Source organism: Choristoneura fumiferana, chromosome 5, assembly GCF_025370935.1.
Source record: "Choristoneura fumiferana chromosome 5, NRCan_CFum_1, whole genome shotgun sequence".
Lineage (NCBI taxonomy): Eukaryota > Metazoa > Arthropoda > Insecta > Lepidoptera > Tortricidae > Choristoneura > Choristoneura fumiferana.
Genome location: NC_133476.1, coordinates 9228380 through 9253393, shown reverse-complemented (window position 1 = coordinate 9253393; position 25014 = coordinate 9228380). Strand labels below are relative to the sequence as shown.

General features: G+C 36.7%; 1 protein-coding gene across 6 annotated transcripts in view; it reads left to right on the top strand.

Moving 5' to 3' along the window:
• The window catches only part of LOC141428060 (diacylglycerol lipase-beta-like), a 101072-nt gene that overhangs the window by 39777 nt on the left and 36281 nt on the right, over nucleotides 1-25014 (top strand). For all 6 annotated transcript variants that reach the window (XM_074087773.1, XM_074087769.1, XM_074087772.1 and 3 more), the window contains exons 2-3: nucleotides 12516-12611; nucleotides 24142-24366. In XM_074087773.1, coding sequence (XP_073943874.1) covers nucleotides 12517-12611; nucleotides 24142-24366 — 320 coding nt within the window. In that variant the 5' untranslated portion in view covers nucleotide 12516. The remainder of the gene's footprint in view (nucleotides 1-12515; nucleotides 12612-24141; nucleotides 24367-25014) is intronic.

The following is a 25014-nucleotide window of genomic DNA, read 5'->3' as shown; positions in this document are numbered from 1 at the left end:
AGCTAGTAAGAGTAATAAACCAAAGCTAATAAACTAAGCATTAAAGTTATTTTCGGATTTTTATGAAGAAAATCGTTGATATTACATAAAATAATCTCAATCACAGCCGCCCACGCCCAGCATGAGTAGGTGAGTAATCTGGCGAAATTGATACGAAACCTAATACGTCGTTTGATTACCGCTGCCGATCCTCAGCAACGACCTTTTCCAAGAAACTCCAGGGATTTAGTCGGGGAGTTTCGGTGAGATAAATATTTACGGCGACAACATCTTAAGTTTACAAATGTTAAATAGTGTCGGATAATTTAGATCCCGCGCCATTCGTCTGCTTGTTACTCAATGTCTGTTTCTAATTTATCATTTAGAAATTGTGGAATCAACTTCCATCAGCGGTATTTCCAGACAGCTCCGCTATGACATCGGGGCTTTCAAGAAAAGGCTTAAGTATCTTTCCGTAAAGGCCGGCCACAGATCAATGACTCTCCTTGAGTTCTTGGCGAACGGTGGTGATTGTTTTCCATCAGATAACCCGTATGGTCGTTTGCCTCCCTCTCATAATAAAAGAAGAATTAAAAAAACAAGAAATTCTTGTATGAAACATCCACACAGTGGCTCGAATTTGAATTAATTTCTGGATAAGATAGTGTGATGTGCACAATTTGGTATAAAAAGGGACAAACGAATACACTTTTGAATGTAAAATAAAATGTAACCTCAAGAAGTTACAAAAGATATGTCATCGAACCCTAATTTCAACTTTTCATGCTGAAATTATTTCTTATTCTTTCAGATTTGAAGGTAACAGGATGAAACTGATGATATGAGAACGTCTTTCGAGTCCAAAAAACCAAGCGCTGGTCTCTTTTTCTGGTTTTTCTATGCATCCATGTCTCAGTTTGTATTTTCGATAACGTAAAGTTAACTAGATTTCTGTGCGGTACCTACGCTTTATCTTCGGTCTGAATTCTCTTACAACTTTTTCATTGCCGAAGAACGTAAATACCTATTTTGGGTAAATGATAAATCTATATATGGTATGACAGACCTGTTACATAGCTTTTATTTAAGTCCCTTAAACGCAGATATTTTTTGATTTATATTAAACGCTTACAAATGTAATAGAAAACAAAAAAAAACATAAAACGATTTTGATAAAAATAAAACATAAGAGTGAATAGAAATCGAAAAGATAGCACTAACAGTCTCTTCAGAAAACGAATAAGAACCTACTATAGAAAATGGTGCTGGCATCTTCTAAACCAGCTTTGTCCTAAACTTACATCTAAACATTCCTAATCAGCAGCACAACTGACTAAGTTGTCAAGTTAATGTACAAATTTAGTTTAATATAGCTTATAGGCGGCATTCGCATCCCAGCAGCAGAGGCAAGGTATTGATTTTTAATTACCCACCACTTTACCCGGCATTGGTTTGTAATAAAATACATAATATTTTTGGAGATTCAGGCCAGCCAGTCTGGCCCGACGACCTTAAATGCCCAGACGAGAATGACGTTCATTGCATTCATTTTCCAGTTTTGATGCTTGATTAAAAATTACGGTAACTGCTACATTATTGATTGTTTTCGACGTCACTTTGCGGACGCGGAGGTCCGTACTTCGTACCAATTAAGCTGCAATGGTTGCGGTGAATGCGGAGTATCGTGGTAAAAAGGGTTGTAGTTTATTTAACTATATACTAAATAACTATAGTAAATTATTGAAGTTATAAGTTTGGCGGAACTGTACAGTCAAAAACACTCAATATCGTATCATACATACATATCACCGTAAAAATAATTTGGAAAACACCCTTTTAAACAATTTTTTATCTGCTCGTGTATATGTCTCAAGGATCCACAAGTTTTTATTTATTTAAAGTATATAAAATAAATATTTCAACTCAATTTTCACCATACCTAAGTACACATGTTAATATTGACTTTCTTTCCTTCCACCAAGATTTGACCTACAACACATACTAACACGGCAAGTGGTGTCTATATATACAATAAGTACAATGTTACATCCTTATAATAAAAATACAAACAAAATTATCCCACTGTCAAATAAAACAAATAACCTTCCTATTTATAAGTTATAAGGCAAAAACGTCGTCAAGAGACGTCACTGGCATGGACCCCAAACCGCAGGCCGCATTACCTCTTTGTATAGCTATCCCAATTCCTTGCGCGAGACAACCGCCAGCTCTAGAGTCCCCTATTGTGTATACAAATGTGTGTATACACACTACAAAGTCAGCAGTGGTATAAAAATACACTTCTCCTTATTTTTTAGCAGCAAACTTCCCTCCGTTTCGTTGACTTATGGTTCATGCACATTGTCACTAGTTTGGCCATCAAGGATTCATATCTCATTACGCACGACGCATAACTGACAACAGCAGTGTCCGATACGCTTGCCAAGTGCCATATATGTAAGTATTCATTTTACGCATCAATTTCAAAATTATACTCGACATTGCTTAAAGCGACTTCAAAATTCAGTGAATGGCGATGATTGTGATAGTCAACTAGCAAAACGTAATCAAAAATGGTATTTCGCGATTAAATTATTATTATTGCGTGTATCACTGTAGCTCCCACAACTGACGACATCAATGTAACAATGCTGCTCTGTTTTGTACCAATCAGAATAGATATAGCTGTAAAATTAAGTAACGTATTTCAATAATATCTAAATGTTACTTCGGCATTATTGCTGCTGAATAAAAGTCTCCGCTATACAAGTACTACGTCGTATTGATTGGGTATAAACATTCATTGTCGTTGCCTCAAGTAAGTAGACCTTTAAAATTACGATTTAGTAGGTAACTATTGTATACTCGTGGGGGGGTATGTCTTCAATGATATCGATACCTTTTTACAATATGATCAGAATGCCGATTTAATTATTACAAAAATGTTCTTTATCTTCTTTCCCTAAGACCGATTCATGTTTGTCCGGTTATTATTTGTTGATATGCAGTATCTGTACCTATTATCATTCCGAGTTTGAGGTTTGTATGTTTAACCGTTACAGCGATAGAACAAAAAGAAAGTTAGTATACCCATGCAATAAACGTATTGTTTTCTTTCTATCTCCTTAATGTCTAAACATACAAAACTCAATCTTGGAATGATAATAGATAAATATTTAAGTATACTGCAAATCAACAAATAATAAAAACCGGTGAAGCGTGAGTTGATCTTAGTAATAACATTTAAATTTTGTAATTTGTCTGTTAGCGGTGCAATAAATTAAAAACATTTTTTTTCATTATTACCTACTTGTGCTATTATTTACGTACATGTACGTAATCTTCGGTGCGCGAGTCCGATTCGTACTAAGCCGGTTTTTATTTTTATTTTTTGAACAGCTTAACTGCCTCTAAAAACGCGTCATACGACACATTTGCCTAAATTCAGAATCATCTTACCCTAGAGAATATTTTGTCACCTTTGACGTCGTTAAGCACGTGTCGTGTAACGTTAGTTGCTTGATTAAGCGGCAAAGGTTACCGCACATGTCAAGCTCGCGAGGAACGACTGCCAATTTTCGCTAAATTAAAAACTCCTGTTTTTAGCTCTGCCAGCTTAGAGAGTAATAACTAAATTAGTAAAAAAAAGAGAACATTAATGCCAGAGTATTTGCTTACATGCAAACGATGTGTGTAGCAAGGTGTGATGTGTGCGATGAATTTCATAGCGCCAATTGAGTGCAAGTATATCCGATCAACTTTTACAATCGTTTCGTGTATATGTTTAATCTTCAGTTGAGGTTACGGTGCGGTTTTCAGAATGCTTATTCCCCATATTTGTCATTTTTACAAGCTTTAATTTAACTCCTAATATTTTTATGTAAAGTTGTCTGTAAAATGACTTAAAATTTGGATGCGTAGATTGGATGACAATGCAGTCAGCAAAAAATACATGTTTAAAAAATTAAGCTTAAAAAATCAAGTGTGCAATCAATTAGAAACTTGTACTTTGATTTAATTACAAGACTTAGACGTCAAAAGTTTTGATACTTCAGTTAAGTTTTCACTATAAAAAAAAACATTTATTTCAGACCATGTGGTATGTATAGGGTTTATGCTTTCCTTGACAAAATTATGGGATATCAACATGCCATTTTGAATCTCATGTATATGACTCATATCCTACTTTTTGACAAACAACGGAGGTGTGCAAAAATATCTGACACGTCCTACCAGCCCTAGAAATAGAGTCGTAGGTAACAGATATTTATGCACGCTTTGTCGTGTCAAATATCTGACACGTCCTACCAGCCCTAGAAATAGAATCGTAGGTAACAGATATTTATGCACGCTTTGTCGTGTCAAATATCTGACACGTCCTACCAGCCCTGGAAATAGAGTCGTAGGTAACAAATATTTATGCACGCTTTGTCGTGTCAAATATCTGACACGTCCTACCAGCTCTAGAAATAGAGTCGTAGGTAACAGATATTTATGCACGCTTTGTCGTGTCAAATATCTGACACGTCCTACCAGCCCTGGAAATAGAGTCGTAGGTAACAAATATTTATGCACGCTTTTTGTGTCAAATATCTGACACGTCCTACTAGTCCTAAAAAAGAGTCGTAGGTAACAGATATTTATGCACGCTTTGTCGTGTCAAATATCTGACACGTCCTACCAGCCCTGGAAATAGAGTCGTAGGTAGGTAACAAATATTTATGCACACTTTGTCGTATCAGATATCTGACACGTCCTACCAGACCTAGAGATAGAGTCGTAGGTAACAGATATTTATGCATTTCATGCAGTCGCTTATGTTGTGTCAAATATCTGACACGTCCTACTAGTCCTAAAAAAGAGTCGTAGGTAACAGATATTTATGCACGCTTTTTGTATCAAATATCAGACACGTCCTACCAGCCCTGGAAATAGAGTCGTAGGTAACAGATATTTATGCACGCTTTTTGTGTCAAATATCTGACACGTCCTACCATCCCTGGAAATGGAGTCGTAGGTAACAGATATTTATGCATGTCAAATATTGGTGCTGGTGACTGTACGTACGATTAATATGTAGGTAAACATGCAATAAAAAGCCGTGGTGGTCGAGTGGTTTGATCTATGGACTCTCATTAAGCGAATCGTACCGTGGGTTTTTCGAAATTCATGTGCCAAATTACATTTGAAATTTACCACGAGCTTTACGGTGATGGAAAACATCGTGAGGAAATCTGCACAAACCTGCGAAGCAATTCAATGGTGTGTGTGACGTTCCCAATCCGCACTGGGCCCGCGTGGGAACTACTGCCCAGCAGTGGGACGTATATAGGCTGGCATGATGAAATATGCAACAATAATACACAAGCTATTATTCGCACCTCAATAGGATTGCAAACTTTTTTATAGTACCTACTCGTATTTAAATACCATATTCTACCCCAAAGGTAAGATAATATTCATATAATTCTGCCTGCAGCATTTGAAAATCGAAATACTTTTAGATAGGTACTAGGTACTTTTTGTTAGTTGTCGCGGGTTCATCTCCATTTCATTTTGTTTTGTTGATTAAAATACCTATAATGTTATTTTTGACATTAAATACCATAGCGGTGGAATGTTGAGGAAGCATTTCTTCCATTAGAGTGTATAATTTTACGGTTATTGACGTAATATTGTACTAAAATTCACTGTTAGATGGTTTAAATTATTAAAAAAACTCTTTACTATATTTTTCGATTCAGTGAATTGTATAATAAAAAAGTGAAACAATTATATACGCCACAACAATGGCTTTATACTCGTCGAGATTAAGTTATTAACCAGCTCAGACAAACAAGAGCGGGATAATGAGCACTTTAGCATTCCAGAGATTAATTACATACGCCATGCGCCCTTGAGTAAGCGTGTCCAAATAATAAAACCGAATGCTGTAAATTATTAATGAGGGTTTAATCTTTATTTATACCTATAAAAGAGTAACGTGGCCGATTCCCTCCATAAACTTAATTCACCGGTACTGATTCACCTAGGTGCATTACACTTTAAGTTAACTTTAAACACCTGAGTGCATTAAAACTATTTTTAGAAAACTTTAAGTATTCACTTTTTTATCAGTGGAACTCTGCACATGAAATTTTAAACAGACTGCAAAAAATATTTATAACAAAAAATTGAATCGGCTTTTGTAGTCGGTTCAATTCAGACCCTGACTTGGTGAAAATAAGACCACCTCAGAAGTACGTTCTTTAGAACAAAAAAAAAATTTTTGAAAATCGGTCTACAATTGGCGGAATTATCGCGTAACAAACACACAAAAAAGCTACAGTCGAATTGAGAACCTCCTCCTTTTTACCCGATTTCCCGAAGTAGGATTTATGTTTTTTAATAGGTAATTTTTCGAAAATGATGCGTTAGAAAAACCTTTAGTTTTTTTTGTTTGGGTAAATAAAGTTTTATGATAAGTGGTAAAGGTATTTAAAGTTCACTAAAAGTGTACTTAATGCACCTTGGTGAATCAGTAAAGGTGAATCAAGTTTACGGAGGGGGCTGATTGACTGACAGACTACACATAAAACCAGCCTAAATCACTAGAGCTTTCCTTGGTATTTGACGGACTTAATATTGCTTGAGGATTATAGTGGTGCACTATGAAAGGTTTTCTTCGAAATTCCCGCGGGGTAGGGATCTAGTCATAGCTACTTTCATGTTCTACCAAAAGAGCGAATTTTATAAGTATGGACTAGACGTAATTATCTATGTCTGTGGTTTTCAGATTTTCATATAAATGTGTAATATCAGAATTACAGGAGCTCAAAAGTCGACAAAAAAAGATGACAACTTTGCACAAGAGTTACAGACTAATAAAGCATTTTTACAAAAATCGAAAAAACCACAGGCATAGAAAATATAATGAATATCTTGATTGTAAAATATCATTGATTTCTGTGCTATCATCATCCCAGCCTATATACGTCCCACTGCTGGGCACAGGCCTCCTCTCAGAACAAGAGGGCTTGGGCCATAGTTCCCACGCGGGCCCAGTGCGGATTGGGAACTTCGCACCACCATTTCTGTGCTATACTTTTAGTATAATATGAGGACAACGACACCCAAAATTCAACCGCCCAATCATGGGGGGACGGCTGCGAGCGCTTATGTCACGAGCGATAAAGATAGCAATATCCCAAACGAATAATAACGCGGCCGCGCGGCCAGCAGGGAAACTTCTCTTAAAAGGTGTTCGTTGACATAGTTTATAAAATTTCAACTATTTGCCTCAGAGCCTAAAATGTCTGCCATAATACAGAAGGACATGACGAAACTAAGACCAGTTTAACTGTGAAAACGTGTGTTAGTTGATGATTTATATTTTATACTCGTATATATTAAAATTAGCGAGACTGATGCGTTTAAAATTCAAGGTATCTTAGGCGGCATCTCAAGCTGATGTCACTGATTCCAAGAATTTAGAACTCTGAAAATAATTTTAACACGTCAATAACGTATTTAAGGATTCTACGAGATGCTTGACTAATACAAGGTGTCTCCGATGGTTAGGTTGATGTGAACGCACAGTAAATTTTTTTACCGGAATTTCTGATTTAAAATGTTGACACGCCTTTGATCACATACCACGCAGACTAGATCGAAGTTTGTGCGTGGTACCTCCACTTGAACTTGAAAAACATTTCTAAAAATCATTCATGTTTATTTAAACTAACCTTTGTGTATTTAGGTACCTAGGTTTAACTAGACCAAAATCAATATTAATCGTAAGTATTGCGTCAAATAAATGAATTGAGGTTCATTCAGTAGAATTCCTTTTGTTCCTAATTATACACTACCTACTCAAAAGAAAATAATATATTTATAACGAAAATACCTACTAATAAATACAAGACTCCTTTTATAACTTTACTTGTCTAAAAATAGTTTTATTAATACGAAAAACACAGTACAAAATTTTAGACGACCAGATGGCCTAGTGGTTAGGTTAGAGCTTGAGGTGCCGGGTTCGATTCCCGTGTCGGGGCAGATATTTGTATGAAAAATACGAATGTTTGTTCTCGGGTCTTGGGTGTTTAATATGTATTTAAGTATGTATCTATATCTATATAATTATATTTATCCGTTGCTTAGTACCCATAACACAAGCTTTGCTAAGCTTACTTTGGGACTAGGTCAATTGGTGTGAATTGTCCCGTGATATTTATTTATTATTTAAATACTTTCATTCAATTAAATGTATTCAGAGATTTTTTTATTTTGGGTTTATTTTACCGATGATATTCAAGATATTCTATTGACTAGAATATGTTAAATCTAAACTAGGGTTCGCATTTTAAACATGCTGCCCTAATTAGCTCCGTTATTGTTATTGGCTTAAATTTAATTTGATTCCTTGCCTCGCAGTTGCTCCTTAATTATGCAAGGCAGTCGGATTAGGCGCCGACCCAGCTGCCCCAGGCAAACGATATTATGAATTTTATAACGCCTTTGCCGTTTGACTTTTTCCTTTCTCTTTGTCCAAAATACGCAGTAAAACGTTGCACAAACACAGGTAACTTGGTAAATAACAACTGGTTTTTTTCTCCGGGCGGCGGACACATACCGCTTTTAATGGTCGAGGTTAATGGCTAACAAACATGCCTCTTGACTTTCACATTATTTTTATAATTTCAACATTATGCTTTGTAGGTACTTACCTTGAAAACCTTTAAAGCCCTTTTAACTTAATGAATTGCTTGACCACGCTTGTCCCTTGTTTTCTGTGTTATTAATTACTTACCGCTTTAATTTCTATCAAAACGTTCTCCTTTTCTCGGGTTTGTTAGAAAAGTTGCGAAATTACATAAAACCCTTGTGGCGATAATAAATTATCCGTTTGGCCACGTGTTAAATCCGTTATTTCAGCAAGTTGCTCTTCTTTCATGTTTATCTACATAATGCAATAGTTACGGACCGCAGGTTACCAGCAGCCCACCTTTTTTAATTGTGGCTTTTGGTGGTTCTTTTATAAGTAAAAGACTTTTAAACAAAGGAAAAGAAGATCATTTTTCATACCACAGTACTGGGTTATAAAGTGATCCTAGTACAGATATTCCACACCTTAATACCTAGTGTTTGCACCAGATTAAGAATAAATTGATAGAATTTTATTTTTGACCAGAGTTAACATTGGTTTGACTATAATTACCTACTTAATGTTCTACCGCTATTGTCACCAACATAAACCGTTATTAAATAAAAATCCAATTGAACACTTAACTAAAAAAACAACGTTATTCCCAAGAATTTTCCCGAGAGAAGTAATCCCTGGATGGAGCAGTAAAGCACACTTTATCCCGATATTGATGCCGCTGGGAACAAAGTGGGAGTAAGCGTAACTTTCACTCAACGAAAGCCGCAACTCATGGCTCAGGACTGACTGGGGTTCGAAGGTGTTTAAGTAAAATTACGTTTTTCTCCGGATATGTAGGTGGACCATTGGAAGAAAGGTTCCATTCTACTTAAAATGTTGGAATAAAAAATTAACTCTACGAGAGTTGTTAAGAGGTAGCTCTTGATCCTGACGCAAATATAACAAAGTCTTAAATGTTTTACATTCGCCCGTATTACCATAATATAGTTATTTCTAATAATAAATTAAAAAAATCGACCTTTTAATGCTTTACTAATTAATATTATAAATTCGAAATTGAGCCATAAAATTTTGCAAACGTCATATTAGAAGACCAATATTTTTGCAATCAAAGAAATCTTTTATTGTAATAATTTTGTTATTTATAATTATAAATTTTCTTCACGTTACGTTCCAGCCATGCAATCCCAAACTAAAAAAAAAACTAATCTGTATCGCCGTCATACCTCTACGTAATACATAGAGCAGTTGTCAGAATAGTACGTAGTTGTGTGCCGACTAATAAGTATTATAATATCAAAGGAAATACGATTGGTGCTCATCCAATTTCACGTAGGATGTTACGTTACTGCAATAAGATTAGGATTTGACATTGAGTATTTCATCGACAAAAACATAAGATAACGTACCATACGTTTGAAATATTTTATTTACTACAATGGTTGGTATAAATTTACGAGTACATCTATCGACGAACAGTCTAAAAATTTCAAAAATAACCAAAAAACTATCTCATAGATTTTCGTCATATTTATGAGTCGGAATAAAGACACTCACTCTCAGACCGTACTTACTCATTGCAAAAAACAAGTATCTGTTGGCTAGCGGAGTGTGTCGCTATTTCGTCGAAGGAGTTTTGTAACAGATAGATAACCCAGTGTGCGTCGAGCCAATGTTAACGTGTAAAAGCACTGGCGTAAATCGGTTTCATCATGGCCATGCTTCTAACTCTAAAGCAAATGAAACGAACAAGTTTTGTGACCAGATATACCTAATTCCCCATGGTCATCGAATGTCAGCCAAGGTCCAAATTACCTAATAACAAACATAAATTTATCCCACCGACCGCAATCCGATGTTTTAAAGATCGAGCGTAACATACCTACCTAGTGCCTTCACCTCGAGTGAATAGTTAAATGCAGCAAACTCGGCCGTTGAACCTGCGGTGTGACGTCAATCGGGATGCTGCATCTCTTGTGCTTGCTGAGATCGTAATCTCGCGTCTAGCTGTACGTCCGATTTACTGTTACTGCCTTCGAGCTCTTCGCACTCGAACTAAAATAACCGAGATACGCTACTTTCTGTCGGAAGTGGCCAAAGTAATAAAATAAACTGCATTGTGTAATAATGAAGCTGTTAGATTTTATTCGGATGTTCGTCTTCAAATGTTATCAGTAATGATGTGGTGAAAATGGTCACTTAGCTTACATTCTTCGTGAATAAACTAAAACACCTTAGCCAAGCAAATCAAAATTTTGATATGACTAACCCGATGCAGTTAATATCAGTAAATAAATCAGATTTTCGAAATAAACAAATTAATCGCTACGGATGTTATTGACCTTTGATAACGTTGATTGTTGGCAGAATGATAACGCACGAGTGCGTGTAAAAGTGAATCCCAAGGCGATAAAGTGAACAAATTGTCAGTAATTCGTGTTTGTTTCTCAATAAAGAAACTGCATATCTCATCGTATATTGAGTCATCGTTTCAAACGATAAAACGATAGTAAAACTAATTTTCTCAGTTACATATAAACTAAAACACGACAATTCAAATATTTTTGTAACGTAATTAATTTACTTAATCCATTATAACAAAACACATATTACGTCAAACTTCATTAAAAACTACAAATAGGTAAAGGGAGGGGGGTTTTGAGAAAAAAATGTACCCGTTTTTCCTTAATTATCCTTAATTTTCCATACAAAATTTATTAGTCAGTTTTGTGACGGTCCATACAACATGTTAACCATACAATGTGTAACATGCGTTACAAAACTGACAATTAAAAGTGGGACACTTTTTTATTTCTTAAATCGATAGTGATCGCGTTTCTGAGTAGAAATAACTCAAAATTTGTTAGGTTTAAAAAAAGTACAGGGTACACTTTTTTCTGAAAATGCCCAAATAATATAGAAAATTACAAACAAACTTGTTTTTGTAACAAAAAGTATCTAGGTAACTGGAATATAACAACGTTATAAATAGATTCCCTACTGACCGAGCCCAGTTTTAGGGGAATTCGTGTAAACATAGTCCACAATGCTGAATGCGTTTCGCTCCCGAAATACTGGATCCGGGTTCAGTGGCCGGGGAAATGGACCAGCAAGACGGAACTGCGACGACAACCGCTCTGCCGCTGCTCACGCGCAGATAAATACGGGTTACGTAAACCATGATTATTGGTTATGATCACATCTCATGATCGTACGACGCAGCGACGTATTGGAAACTCGTTTAGTGCACACCTCAATCTGAAGTGATATTTCAAGGGCGTCTCTAACACACCGTAATAAGAGGATAAATTCCTCCACTAGAGTTAATTTACAATCTTATTCTTGTTTGTCTAGGCGCTCATTCACCAAGTTTGTGAGGGTGGAGTGGATCTCATATATTTGTATTCATTAAAGGTTTACAAGACTACCTCGTTTACTACGCAGTTGTACACATCACACTCCATCAAAAGCACAAATAGGTTGTTTGCGGTAGAAACAACCCCACCTCTACAAGCGCCTGCTGCAAATACTTTCGTTTTACAAAGCATAACACGCTCCACTAACTAACCAGACGATTGAGTTTCCGTCGAATGACTCTGATTCTCGCTAAATATATCACATTAGTCATGCGAGTATCATCTAGTATTAGTAATAATGCGGTACGAGAGTTGCGAAAACTAAGAGCACAAATTGACATCTGCCTTTGTGCTTTCAACTTCACCCCTTCTGTGGCTTGCAAAGTCCTTTGCAAGAGCCGTAAGATTATTAAACTGCCACATTATACAAAGCAATTAGGCGAAGGTGTCAGGCTATCCCTAAATTAACAACAACCTTTATTAACGGACTCTTAACTTTGAAGCGTTGTAATAAAGTTGGTTTTGTATTGTTGCAGAATGCCGGCGCTCCGGCTGCTGGGGAGAAAATGGCTGGCTGCCTCGGACGATCTTGTTTTTCCGAGCATATTTGAGCTACTGTTTCGTTTTGTATGGTAAGTAGTACACTGCATTACGTGGTCGCCGTAGCCGAAATCGATCGGATCATCATCATCATCAGTACTGCATTGTATTAAGCAACAGAGCACTCACTGCTAACGAATTTCTTTACGTCAGATTGCTTTACAGTGACTCCTAAAACTAAGCCACATTTAAAACTTTGTAACTAATTAAAGCTACAGTTTATCTTACAAAACCATGGAAATATTTCCATATTTTACTTTTCGCTTCTGAAAAAAAGGTAAATAATCTGACCGCGTTATTTTATTAAACAAATTGAAAATATATATTTATGAAAGCTTAACAACATAAATGACTGTCTGAGTCCCGCTCCTGCTGTTATAATTATAATTTATTATTTGCTTCGTAGTTTTTAATAAAAAGACATCTCAAGTTAATTGTTTATTTTAGCTTAATAATTTCTGGGCACAATTCTCGCGTGTATAGGTGTACGTAAAGCTTCCCTAAATTTTTTGGCCTTGATAGATGGAGATGTTAGATGGCCTTTCGCTAAATTTCTTTCAGTGTACACCTGCCGTATTTTCATAAAGCTTTTGATCAAGGTGAGTTCAACAAACGACCTGAATTTTCCTCATTAATCATGCCGTCAGTTTCACTAATCTCTTTTCGCGCATTTGGGCGGAATGTTGAAATGCTCCGCTACCACCACGGCAGCGTTACTCTACCCACGCAAAATTGATGACGTTTAAACTTTGGAAATACCGACTCATCGTGTAAATTGAACGAAAAAAAATGTACCTACTTACCCTTTAAATTGACTTCACAAAAGCAAGAGAGTATTTTTTAATAGGTATTCAAGATTATAAGATATACGTTTACCGTCTAATACTTATTAGATACATGTATACTATTAGTCATCATTTCGACCACAGAATAACTAATAGTACTACCGTACAGAAGGGACTCTCGAACAAAAGTCAAGTTTAGGTATAAATTGTTACCTACTCTAACGACTTGCACGCGAAATTGAAACTTATCATGTAACACAAGCGTTCATATTCCGTTGGGCACCGTTGACTCGAAACCGGTTTGGCGCCAAGAGCACAGGGTTCCCACTCGCCGATGAATAAAGATAACAGTGGGTATTAATATAAATTCAATAAACTACCTTTGATAAATAAGTAAATATACTTTAACATAAATGACAACAAAGCATGACAATGATAATAACCTTTATCTACCTCCTACTCGTACCTTGCCTACTACAGATTTCCGTATTGGCGAAACCATGTCTTAATATTATTTCTGACCAACCAATTAAAGAATTTTATCACTTGATAACTATCAGTACCAGGCACTACTACTAGGCAGGGACTTAGAAAATTAGAGACGTATAGAGAACGACCTTTCAATATCTTTCGGAATGTACCTAAAATGATAATTCCGATTCATTTATCTTCTTTTTATTTATACATCCGTAAACACAACAATATAACTTTTACGAGATATATCGTTTCGAAGTCATTATTGCAAAATAAAATAAATGGGCACCTACACAAATCTCGTGCGACGCGTCCAGCGTGTGAGCCGAGCGGCAACACACTGCCGTGCGCCTAATGATTAGGCGCGCCGGCCGAACGTATCTAAACTGCGGAGTGTCCAATCCCTGCCTATACCCCTCCCCTTCAGAATAAGACGGCTTAGGCCGTAGTTCTCACGCGGGTCTAGTAAGAATTGAGAACTTCACATACATACACCATTGAATTTCTTCGCATAGGTGTGTTGCAGGATTCGTCACGAAGTTTTCCTTCATAGACCGTGATAAGTAAATTTCAAATGAAATTTGGCACGATCATCATAAAAAAACTGCGAAGTTCGAGACCGGAGGCCGTATTGCCTAACGTTTCTGACGCTCGCAATCGCAATCAAATGACAGTTTTTGTATGCGAAATCTGTCATTTGACGTTAGCGGGCATCAGAAACGTTAGGCAATACGGCCTCGGGTTTAAACCACCACGGACAGCTTCAATTCACGGTATTCACAAATCTACAGTACCTATTCATATTTTAATTAATATCCAATGCCAAATCTCATGGCATTCCACTAAAGGCGGTGTTGAAAAAACGCCAAAATCTGCCTTAATTATAATGGACATCCACTAAGAACACCGTACGCACACGGAGATTAAATTAAAATACTAGATTAAATTAAAATATTACCACTTCAATTTTTATCATTTGTACGGTTCGTTTATTACGCTTTATTATCTAACAATGAGTAACGCTATTGAGCCGTGCTAAATACTGTGTGATTGAGGATCTATTTATAAAATGTATTAGCACATAGTATCAAGGTTAAGACTAGGAAGGGAACAGAGCAATTGTAATAATGCATTTTTGCATGCTTGCTTGTAATGTGTCCTTTATTAATGAAAAAAAAACCTAATAACTAAAATGTCAACGATTTAATAAATAGAATTAGAATCTATTTAGAAAAATCACTTACATTTATTTTGATTGATTTTTAGATTTTAGAGGGGGGGGGGCGCTCGATTTTAATGAAAATTTGTACGTTCAAGTTTAATATTTTGCAAATAAATCACTGAATGAAAAAATCGTTTTAGCAACCCCCTAATTAAAAGACCTATCCAACGATACCTCTCACTACTCACTACAAACACTACAAACAATACGTCTATGGGAATTAGTCTAAAAAAAATGTTTATAAATTTTTTTATTGTACCATTTTGTCGGCGTAGTTTACATATATTCGTGCAAAATTGCAGCTTTCTAGCATTGGTAGTCCCTGAGCAAAGCGGCGGACGGGCAGACAGACAAGACATTGCGAAACTATAAGGGTTCCGTTTTTGCCATTTTGGCTACGGAACCCTAAAAAGGAAACTTTATTTAATATCAAAATAACTCTCTGTCAGTCTGTGCACGCTTAAACCACTAAACTGATGAGACCGATGAGAAAATTGTATGGTTACCGCGATATATCATAAAATGAATTCTTGGCAGACAAAGTTGCAAGCAAAAGCTAAAAGGAAATAAAATAAAATTGTCTTCTTACCTATTAAATAAATATATGGTCCATGCTATCAATTATTAAGGACAGGTCAAGACGGAGCGCGTTTTGCGCGCGAGAGCACTCGCGCGTGGACACTCGCGCGTTCCCGAGGTAGATACTAGAGGTACATACACCCCGACCAGATGCTAAACGCGCGAGAGTCTGGACAGGCTCTTAGAATTTAATAGAACAATTTTATTAAATGATATTGTAACGGATAACTAACGTGCTTCTCGCGCGAGCAGAGCGGTGGCGCGTAGTGTGCGTGTTGCGGCAGCCGCCGAGTCGCGTGCTCCTGAGAAGAAGGGCTAGGAAATAGCCCGAAACATGTCGAGTTAAACTCGATTTAAGACGTGAGTTATCCGTTACAATATCATTTAACATGAGTGAGTCTCACGGTAGTTTCATGTACAAAACAATTTTATTGTTTCAAAAGGGATGAATGCTGAGACAAAAGTTAACCGATACAGTTTCAATGTTAAACAGGGTGGAAAGTTGAGATGGGGCAGCAAGGGCAGCTACTCGTAGTCTAATGGTAATGTAATTACGACTTCCACGCGTGCTAACCGAAAGTTAGGCAGTTTCAAACAATTAAAACCATCTCATTATTAGATCTCGAGCAAATTCTTAATGATAATATAAGTGCCACAATTATAAGCATTAGCCCAAATTGGGATTGGTTCATTAGAATAATGGAGAACGTCTATCAAGCATAATTTTTTTTTAGTTTCGTAGTCGAAATAGCAGAATTTTTATTTTTGTTTTTTTTTTTATAGAGGGGTACGATTTTGACCCACAGGCCCTTGACCAGTTTTATTTATTTTTTATTTTAATGAGGTATATCAAAATACTAACTAGGTATTCAAAAATAATCTTGAATTTGTAGACGTTGAAATAAAACTTTTAAAATAAGTATCTACATAGTTAATATTGGGGAATATGCGAATTATGTTTTGTCTAGTCTGAATCCAGAAAACGTTATGTATTCTTTGTCATTGCCACAGAATTAGAATAGATTCACTTAGATTATGCGATATACCTTACCATATCATTTGTTGAATTTACTAAAGCCAGCCTCGGGGAGTTTAAAAAAACAATCGACGTATGAAAGGTTAAGAACCTGCGAGAACACAAAAAGCATCCACGAAATTGTACCCAGCCAACCTCGACTACGTATTTAATTACGAAAAAAAAACTTTGCTACGGTTATACATATAGAAGCAAAAAATATAAGGCTACCGTCTGGTATTACAAAATGGTAGGTACGATTTGCACATAACAGAGTATTAATAACTTCTCCGTATTTACACAACTATTGCACTGCGCATTGAAATAAAAACTACCTAAGCCGTTAAATCGCGTTTATGCTACCTGTTTGGGTGTTCGCGTTGTGAGCCCTTGCTGGTATCGTGACCATAACCATTGCTACCCGTGGCCATGACACCTGAAAGGGGTCGGAACTGAAACGAGTAACACAACACACGATGGAAAATACAAGAATTAGGAAAATATTTTACATATTACCTAGACTTCATGTCCAAGGCCTTCAGGTCCCACTATTATTATCCATTAGTTTATTAATTCCTTTCCAGAGGGAATTTAAAACCACTTTTAAACAATAAGCTTGACTCTTTACCTATGTACCTACTAATAATATACAGCCACATAAAACATGTCATACCTAACATCCTCGTACTGGTGGGTATAGTTTGTGAGCTCCAATTTTGTAAAACTCGTATAACTTTTATTTCGCTCGCTCCGTTGTGGGTAATATGTAATATATTAGGTTTCTTTAAACTTTCTTAATATTAAAAAGCGAATATTTCTTTACTCGATGTTTTACGTAGAGACTATTTAGTTCGATCTAGCCAATCAAGTGTTCTGTTGACTCCCACTCCTCAAACTCACATTGAGATTCATAGATATTCCATATTTATTAAGTTGTTTCTTTTATTGTGCCCTTTCACATTTGTCGTTCATCTGGTAGTACTTTGCCTTTGCCGCGGGGCTTGCGAATGAGCCTCGACAATATTGGAATTATCGGAGCGAGTGATGGCCTTCGCACTCCGCAGATTTGTTGAAATATAAAAGAGAATAAATAGATATAGGTACGAAAGATCGGCAGACGAGATTGCGTGAAAGTTATTTCCGAATTTCCCAATATATCCGAAAACGTTTAATGTTATAGAAGGAGATAATTGAATAGGAGAGGAGATATATGTTTAGATATTTTCGTGGTTGTAACTTCTGATGGTGGTTGGGCCCATCTTAGTGGTTCAATCAATTTCGCTGCTAACTAACTAACTACTCCAAAATAAGAATTAAAAACCACCATATAATGAATTTCAGTCGTTCGTTACTTAAACTAAATATTTGGATTGGATTAAAAGCCAAATCAAAGTCGCTGGTTTGAAGTATAAAACTTTTTCGTTGTTGCGATTTTTAAGAGGGGCCTCTAAATTACGTATTTATGTATAAAAATACATTTCAAAATGAGATACCCACGTATTTTGTGGACATGTACCTATAATATGTAGATTTTGCAGGTCCTTGCAAATAACTTCTTTGTCTGATGTCTCACAGGCATTCCTGACGCGTTCAACCGTAGCGAAACTACAACTCACTCCTCCGGGAAATTCAAGCAGTTCCCATTTAAACGGTTTGCTCTACCTTCGTGTAAAACAAACCTTGCCTCGCCTGTCGATACCTTCAGGTGCAGAGCAAAATACACACATTTATTACTCATTTGTTTACTAGTAAACTAAAATTTTACCTTCGATGCTTTGTCTGTTTAGTGCTTAGGATATTCACGAGTACAGGCACTAACGGGTTTTATTAATGTTTGTTGTCAATCTTTACTTTTTAACACCGACGCAAAAAGAGGGGTGTTATAGCTTATAAGTTTGACCACTACATGTGGTGTAGACACACACATATGTATCGTTATGTGGCATTATAGCTCCCAAACGGATGAACCGATTTGATGCCGTTTGTATTCAATCGTAAGCTAGTTTAGTCAAAATGATTTTAAGACAAGTTTTCAACTTTTCTAGGTGGTTGTGATTTTTTAGTTCCTTAATTGAATTTGGTTACAGAAGACCTATAATATTGCTAGGGCCTACGTTCCTTTATCATAGAGTTTAAAAAAACCCGACTTGTCATATTTCTACACAACATGTCTATTTCTATTACCGGATAATACTTATGTAGACAACCAAACGTTTCCCAGTCGTGTGTCGCAGTCAGCCACTCAGCCACTTCCCCGGATGGAATTAGCTAATTAGATCGCTCCCACCCGAGCGTTAGTGGATTATGTGACATGCAACCTTTATAGACCAGATACACGTTTATTTGCGGATATTAACATTGGAGCGTAGCTAATAGGTATCCCTAAAGCGCCTTATAAGCCTAGTTTAAACCTGCAGGAAAAATGGTGCAAGTAGTATTACATTGAGGCGCTCGATTGACGATAAAAAACTCGTTGGCCTTACGCCCCGCAAGTAATGTAACTTGCACGATTTTTCTTGCAGGTCTAATCCGGGCATTAGATAAAAAGAAAAAAAAAACAAGAATCACGGCATGGAGCTATTCTATTCATCTTGAGCTTTTATCCAATTTATACTACATTCGATACGTGATGTTTCAGTAGTACCTATTTTAAATATTTATGATTTTATATTAAGGTGAAATAGCTCCGTTGTCGTGTTTACTCTAGCAGGCTTATAAAAACCGGATGACAAAAGAAATTCAGATGTCAGAGATCAGATACTTGACTTTATGTCGGATTTTTATATACTTTCATATCTTGTTCACCGGCTATTAAGGGTGATGTGTTATTATAGAAGGCTCTAAACGACCCATTGGGCACTCGCTTGCCTGAAAATATCCAACAGTAACCTTGACCGCCTTGCTCCATTGCGCTCGTGCGACTCTATTAAACTCGCATCAAAAACATACACAAATAACTGCTATACTCGCTTATTATACTACGATTTATGTATCCAATGTAGTATCGGGAATATGTTCGTGCAGATATGTAAACCCGCCTCAATAATCCATTGGCTTAAATCTGACTCGTAGCCTCAGTCATGATAAGCCCGCTTTACACCCTCGTCTGGGAAACATAATATAATAAGCATAGCGAACGCTAATATTATGTGAATTGAATATTAAGTACCGACCGTGAACCGTGTATGTATTCATTTCCTTATTATATTTCCTACTATTCAATCATTATAACGAATTTCACTGCAGCTACTCTTACTTTGCAATGACCTAGGACTCTTTATTGCGTTAAATGTCATGACGAAGACATTAGAAAGTATCGTAAAGTTTCAACTACCACAACATGGTGTTTCTAAGATTAAGTTTTGTTACAGGTAAAATAATAAGTAAATTACCTTTCTGACATAGAAGCCGCTTCCTCCCTCCAGTCCTTAAATGACACAAAGTTTGATATTCATAAATCTAAAATTTTACTTGAGCGTTATGAGGTTTATATTATAAAATATACCGAAATCGTGTATTTTATGAATAAATAAAATCAAGGAACACCGTAATGTAAGTATAACCGATATAAGACATAAAGTTCATCTTTAGTATAGGTAGAGTCATTCACGATGACGCGTGCCGTGGTTCTTATTACAATGATATTAATGTCTAATTTTCACAAAATCACGCGTCTTAGTGGATGGCACTGGGTATGGTTCTTTGAATGAAAATTAATAACACTCAAAAGTATCCTTCATTTTTCACTGTACGAACAAGTTGAAAGCAAGTAGCTACTGCATTTAATCGTGACGTGACACTTACTATGTATTAATAATGCATTTCACCTTTGTTGTGTTGCGATCTCTCTTTACTATCGATTGTTGAACATTACGCGCTCAATCGATTGAGTGGTTTCTTGCACTTGGCTGTCTACTGCTGCATTGTGACTTAAAATACCTATGCGAACTGAGGCCGTATTGTCTAACGTTTCTGACGCTCGCGATCGCAATCAAATGTCAGTTTTTGTATGGGAAAACTGTCATTTGATTGTGATCGCGAGTGTCAGAAGCTTTAGGCAATACGGCCTCGGTTGGATATAAATAAATAACAAAAGCAATATTATATTTCCAACTGTCTTTTGAGGCAGTTCTTTGAACATGGAGGCAGCTTTTGCTACAATCGTCATTGTTAACATCGCAGTGTCTTTTATACATGTATTTTGTACATTTCTATAACCGTATAAGCTGTTCGATTTATTTAACTCTGTCTCGTAGTATTCTAAATTAGACAAAGAAGACCAGCCCTGTAACGACATTACGTGACCGTGCGACCTTACTCCGAACAATTTAAAAGGAATTCACATCGCATACCTAGCCTTCAATAAGCAGTTACACGAACCCTTGTACCCACACCAAGGGTACGAACAAGAATGCTCTCAATTTTTTAATCCAAACGTTGGTTGAGGCGGTGTTTTTCCCACGAGACCAAATATTTTATCAAAATTATGAGCCACTTACACAATGCTTGTAAAAACAAAACCGAGCGACCGATTACAGAATTCGATCCTTCAATAGCTGCTCTCGTACCGAATTACGTTATACTTTACTACCTCAAACCAATGTCACGTTTCATGTAAGTAAATCTTGAGTATAATCTCCATCATACCTAGGTCTGATTAGGTAGGTATATTGTCAGACTGCAATTAATTTGCCATTACCACACCATCGTGAAAATATTATCAAAATTGATTTCATTGTCGTTCTAGAACAATGACGCGTTCTCAGTTGCTTCGCGTTATTGAAACATTAAATTAATTGGCAAAGTTTATCCCGAATCAAATGTTTGAGTTTCCTAATAAATTGTATCTATCTCGGCGGGGCCACACTTGTTGCGTAGTACAGTGGGGGTAGGAAAACCTTCGTCAGTTATTAAATTGAGACCAAAAAACTAAGTAAACAAGTGCATATCAAATTATACTTACTTGACATGATAACAAGGTTCAAAATAGTATACACCTCTAACATATATCTAGTTTCATATCAATACAAAACCTTTTTAATAAACAACTTCGTAAAAGTTTCAATCAAATAATGATCTATTTAATTGTCAGTGTTTGTCACATAAACATAATATTACTAGCGTAAATAGACTTACAGAGGTGCGAGTGAAGAAACCGATCCTTACGGCATAAGCTATATGTGGGAAAGAGATTAAATCAAAATGACGGCGTGACCCGTTTTGAATCTAAGAGCCTCCTTTCGCCTCCTGTCAAAATTTTCTTCGTTTTTTTTTTTTTTTATTCGACTGGATGGCAAACGAGCACGTGGGTCTCCTGATGGTATTTGTTTTGTGTTTTTTTTTCTGCAATCCTTTCGATTTTTTGCATAAAACGGTAGGATTCCAGAATGGTGTCGTGTTCTGTGTTGAGCTGTGATACAACCTACTGCAATAACCCAAATAAACGTACATTTCACAGGTAAATATGTTTGTACAAGTACCATTTTCATAATAGCTCTTATTTTCATTGAATGTATTCTCAAATTTACTTATTAATATGCTAATATGATGCGGTATACAGTCTATTTCTTAAATATGGCTTGATTTCTAATAATTATGTGTTAAATAAAAATATTTTGTATCCGTGAACTTGAGCACTTACGGCGTAGAGTTTGAATATTTTTTATCGATACCTATATCGATATTCTTCCAATAAATTTTTGTACTAAAATTTGTAGCTGCTTTTCTCCGATTTAAAGATTTGAGAAAATATAAGTAAAATAACTTAACATTGAGAATTTAATGATTTTAAGTAAATAAAATAATAACTATTTGTTTACAAACAAAAATTCAGTGTTTTGTTTTTAGGGTTCCGTACCCAAATGGTGCCAAACGGGACCCTATACTAAGCCTCCTCTGTCTGTCTGTCTGTGCGTCTGTCGCAGAGCTGTATCGTATAATCGTGTGAAGTCAATTTAGCGATAATTTTCATGCGTTTCGTTCGAGTCATTTTTAATATTGTGCCACGCTAACTAAAAATACCTTAAGTGTTCATTAAACCTAGTAGGTACGTATCTTGTTTGTGTTTTATTCATAGCTTACTATTTATACTCTTGACATGCGAATATAGGTACCTACCTAACTGTCTAGTGTAAAGTTAACGACGAGTGACATGAGTGGGAGTGACAGATATTTGCTGTCATTTTTTTTAAATTTAGAAATGTTTATGAAGTTTCTAGTACCTACTTTACAGCAACAGCCCTTAAGATTTATTTGTACTGTGTACTCGTAACTTACCTATATGACGATACCGGATATACGGGGATACCGGGGATACGGTACCTATGGTTATCGACAACTCATATTTAGCAGTGAGGGCAACTCTAAAACTCACACAGACATTTACAAATTTACTCAGACAGGCCCATCTCACTTTCGGTCACGCTGTCAAGCTAGGTCGGTTCGTCTAGTAATGTTACGTTTATGGTTTGTCAGTGCCAAGGTATAGTGGTAGGGTTGCTATGGTCACCTGATTATGTTTAGCAGGTTGACAGGTTGACGCAGTATTTCCTACTCAATCGGTGAAGCAGATTAGCGCTCATATTGAGGAAAGGAAAATAGATCTTAGGGTGACGAACCTTTTTTTACTCCGACTGTACATTAATATGAACGAGCCTTCTATATCGATTGACGATTCCGGCCGTGTCGTCGCCGTGCCGGCACCCGGCTCCCATCCCAACGTCCGGTCCGCACATTGCGACCTTCGCCTCTTCAACGTGATTGCTTCCTAATGGACTTTAAATTGTATTAACATATCTGTTTAATTAACTCTATTGCTTCCGCATAAATGGACGGATGGATTCATCGCCCGCTAAAAAAACCAAATTCTATTTTCGGTTGGAAACTTGAATATCATAAATTCTATTTTCATTCTCGTTGAAACAAAAACAAAACTTCCAGCATTCATTCAGAATTCCTAACTGAATTATCATATCATTTTTCACGGTCCATTGGAGATCCATTTGAATCGAGATAAAAACGGAGCTCGCGCCAAATCACGCCTCTTTTCCAACGGGGTAGGCAGAGACTACAGCCTTCCACTTGCTACGATTCTGGCATACAACTCTCGCTTCCTCTACATTCATCAATCTTTTCATGCATGCACGTCGGTTTAGAGTACTCCTGACCCGACCTTTCTTCAGAACGTCCCCGATTTGAGCGTGGTACGTTCGTCTAGGCCTTCCTCTCCTAACGTTCTCATTCACGCTCGTCTTATAGATCTGCTTAGTCAATCTGTTTTCATTCATTCTCTCAACATGACCAAACCATCCAAGCATCCCTTTCTCAATCCGTGTGACTATACCTTCATTTACACCACAGCGTTCCCTTATCGCACTATTTCTAAAAACATCTTATAATCTCCAATAACACTAATCAAGATTAAATTTTAAGCGCCTAACCCCTTAACTTATTTAGTTTTTAATTCAACCCTCTTTCTTTGTCCACAGGCTGGTATTAATAGCGTTGGTGGTTGAAGTGATATTCCCCGTGACATGGCAGTGCCAGTCGGAGGGTTGGCACGGCGGGGCGTTCGTGCGGCTGTACCTATGCGGGACGCTGTCTCTTCAGGCGGCGCTGATGCTACTGTTAGCGGCGCTCGCGCAGCAGTCCGCGCGCGGCACCATCACCGAGGTCGATGTCAGGAAGCTCGTGTCACCGCTGCTCCTTATGAAGTTAGTATCAATCAATCAATCAATCAAATCAGCCTACATCCAGTAAAGGTCTCTTTTAAATTATAAGTAACTAGCCTGTTCCCGCGATTCTGTCTGCGTAGAATTCGTTTATCGCTATCCCGCGGGAACTATGCAGTTTTCCGGGATAAAAACTATCCTATGTCCTTCCCGGGACTTAACCATCTGTATATCGAATTTCAACTAAATCGGTTCAGCGGTTTAGACGTGATAAGGTCAAACAAACAAACCAACTAATAAACATACTTACAAACTTTCGAATTATAATATTAGTGGAATTTTAGATTTTTTTGTGCGCTGATTAAATTTGACCCGCATGTCATGCGCCGTGGAAAATTGCACCACGCTGCTCCAACCAATTCACTGATAACGTTGATTGCTTGCACTAATAAATCATGTGGTGCCTAATGTTTTAAAAGTTTAATACCTACTTTGTAGAGCAAACGTTCTGTTAACAAAAATACTGTAACAAAAAAAATAACCGACTAAAAAAGCCACAATAAAGCAAAAAAATAACTAAAACGTCTAGTTTAAGAAAAGTATAGTGTGCTACCATACCACAACCCCAACCTAACCATACCATGTTAATTGTCTAACAAAATTAAGAGTTCCCTCGATTTTTGTAGGATA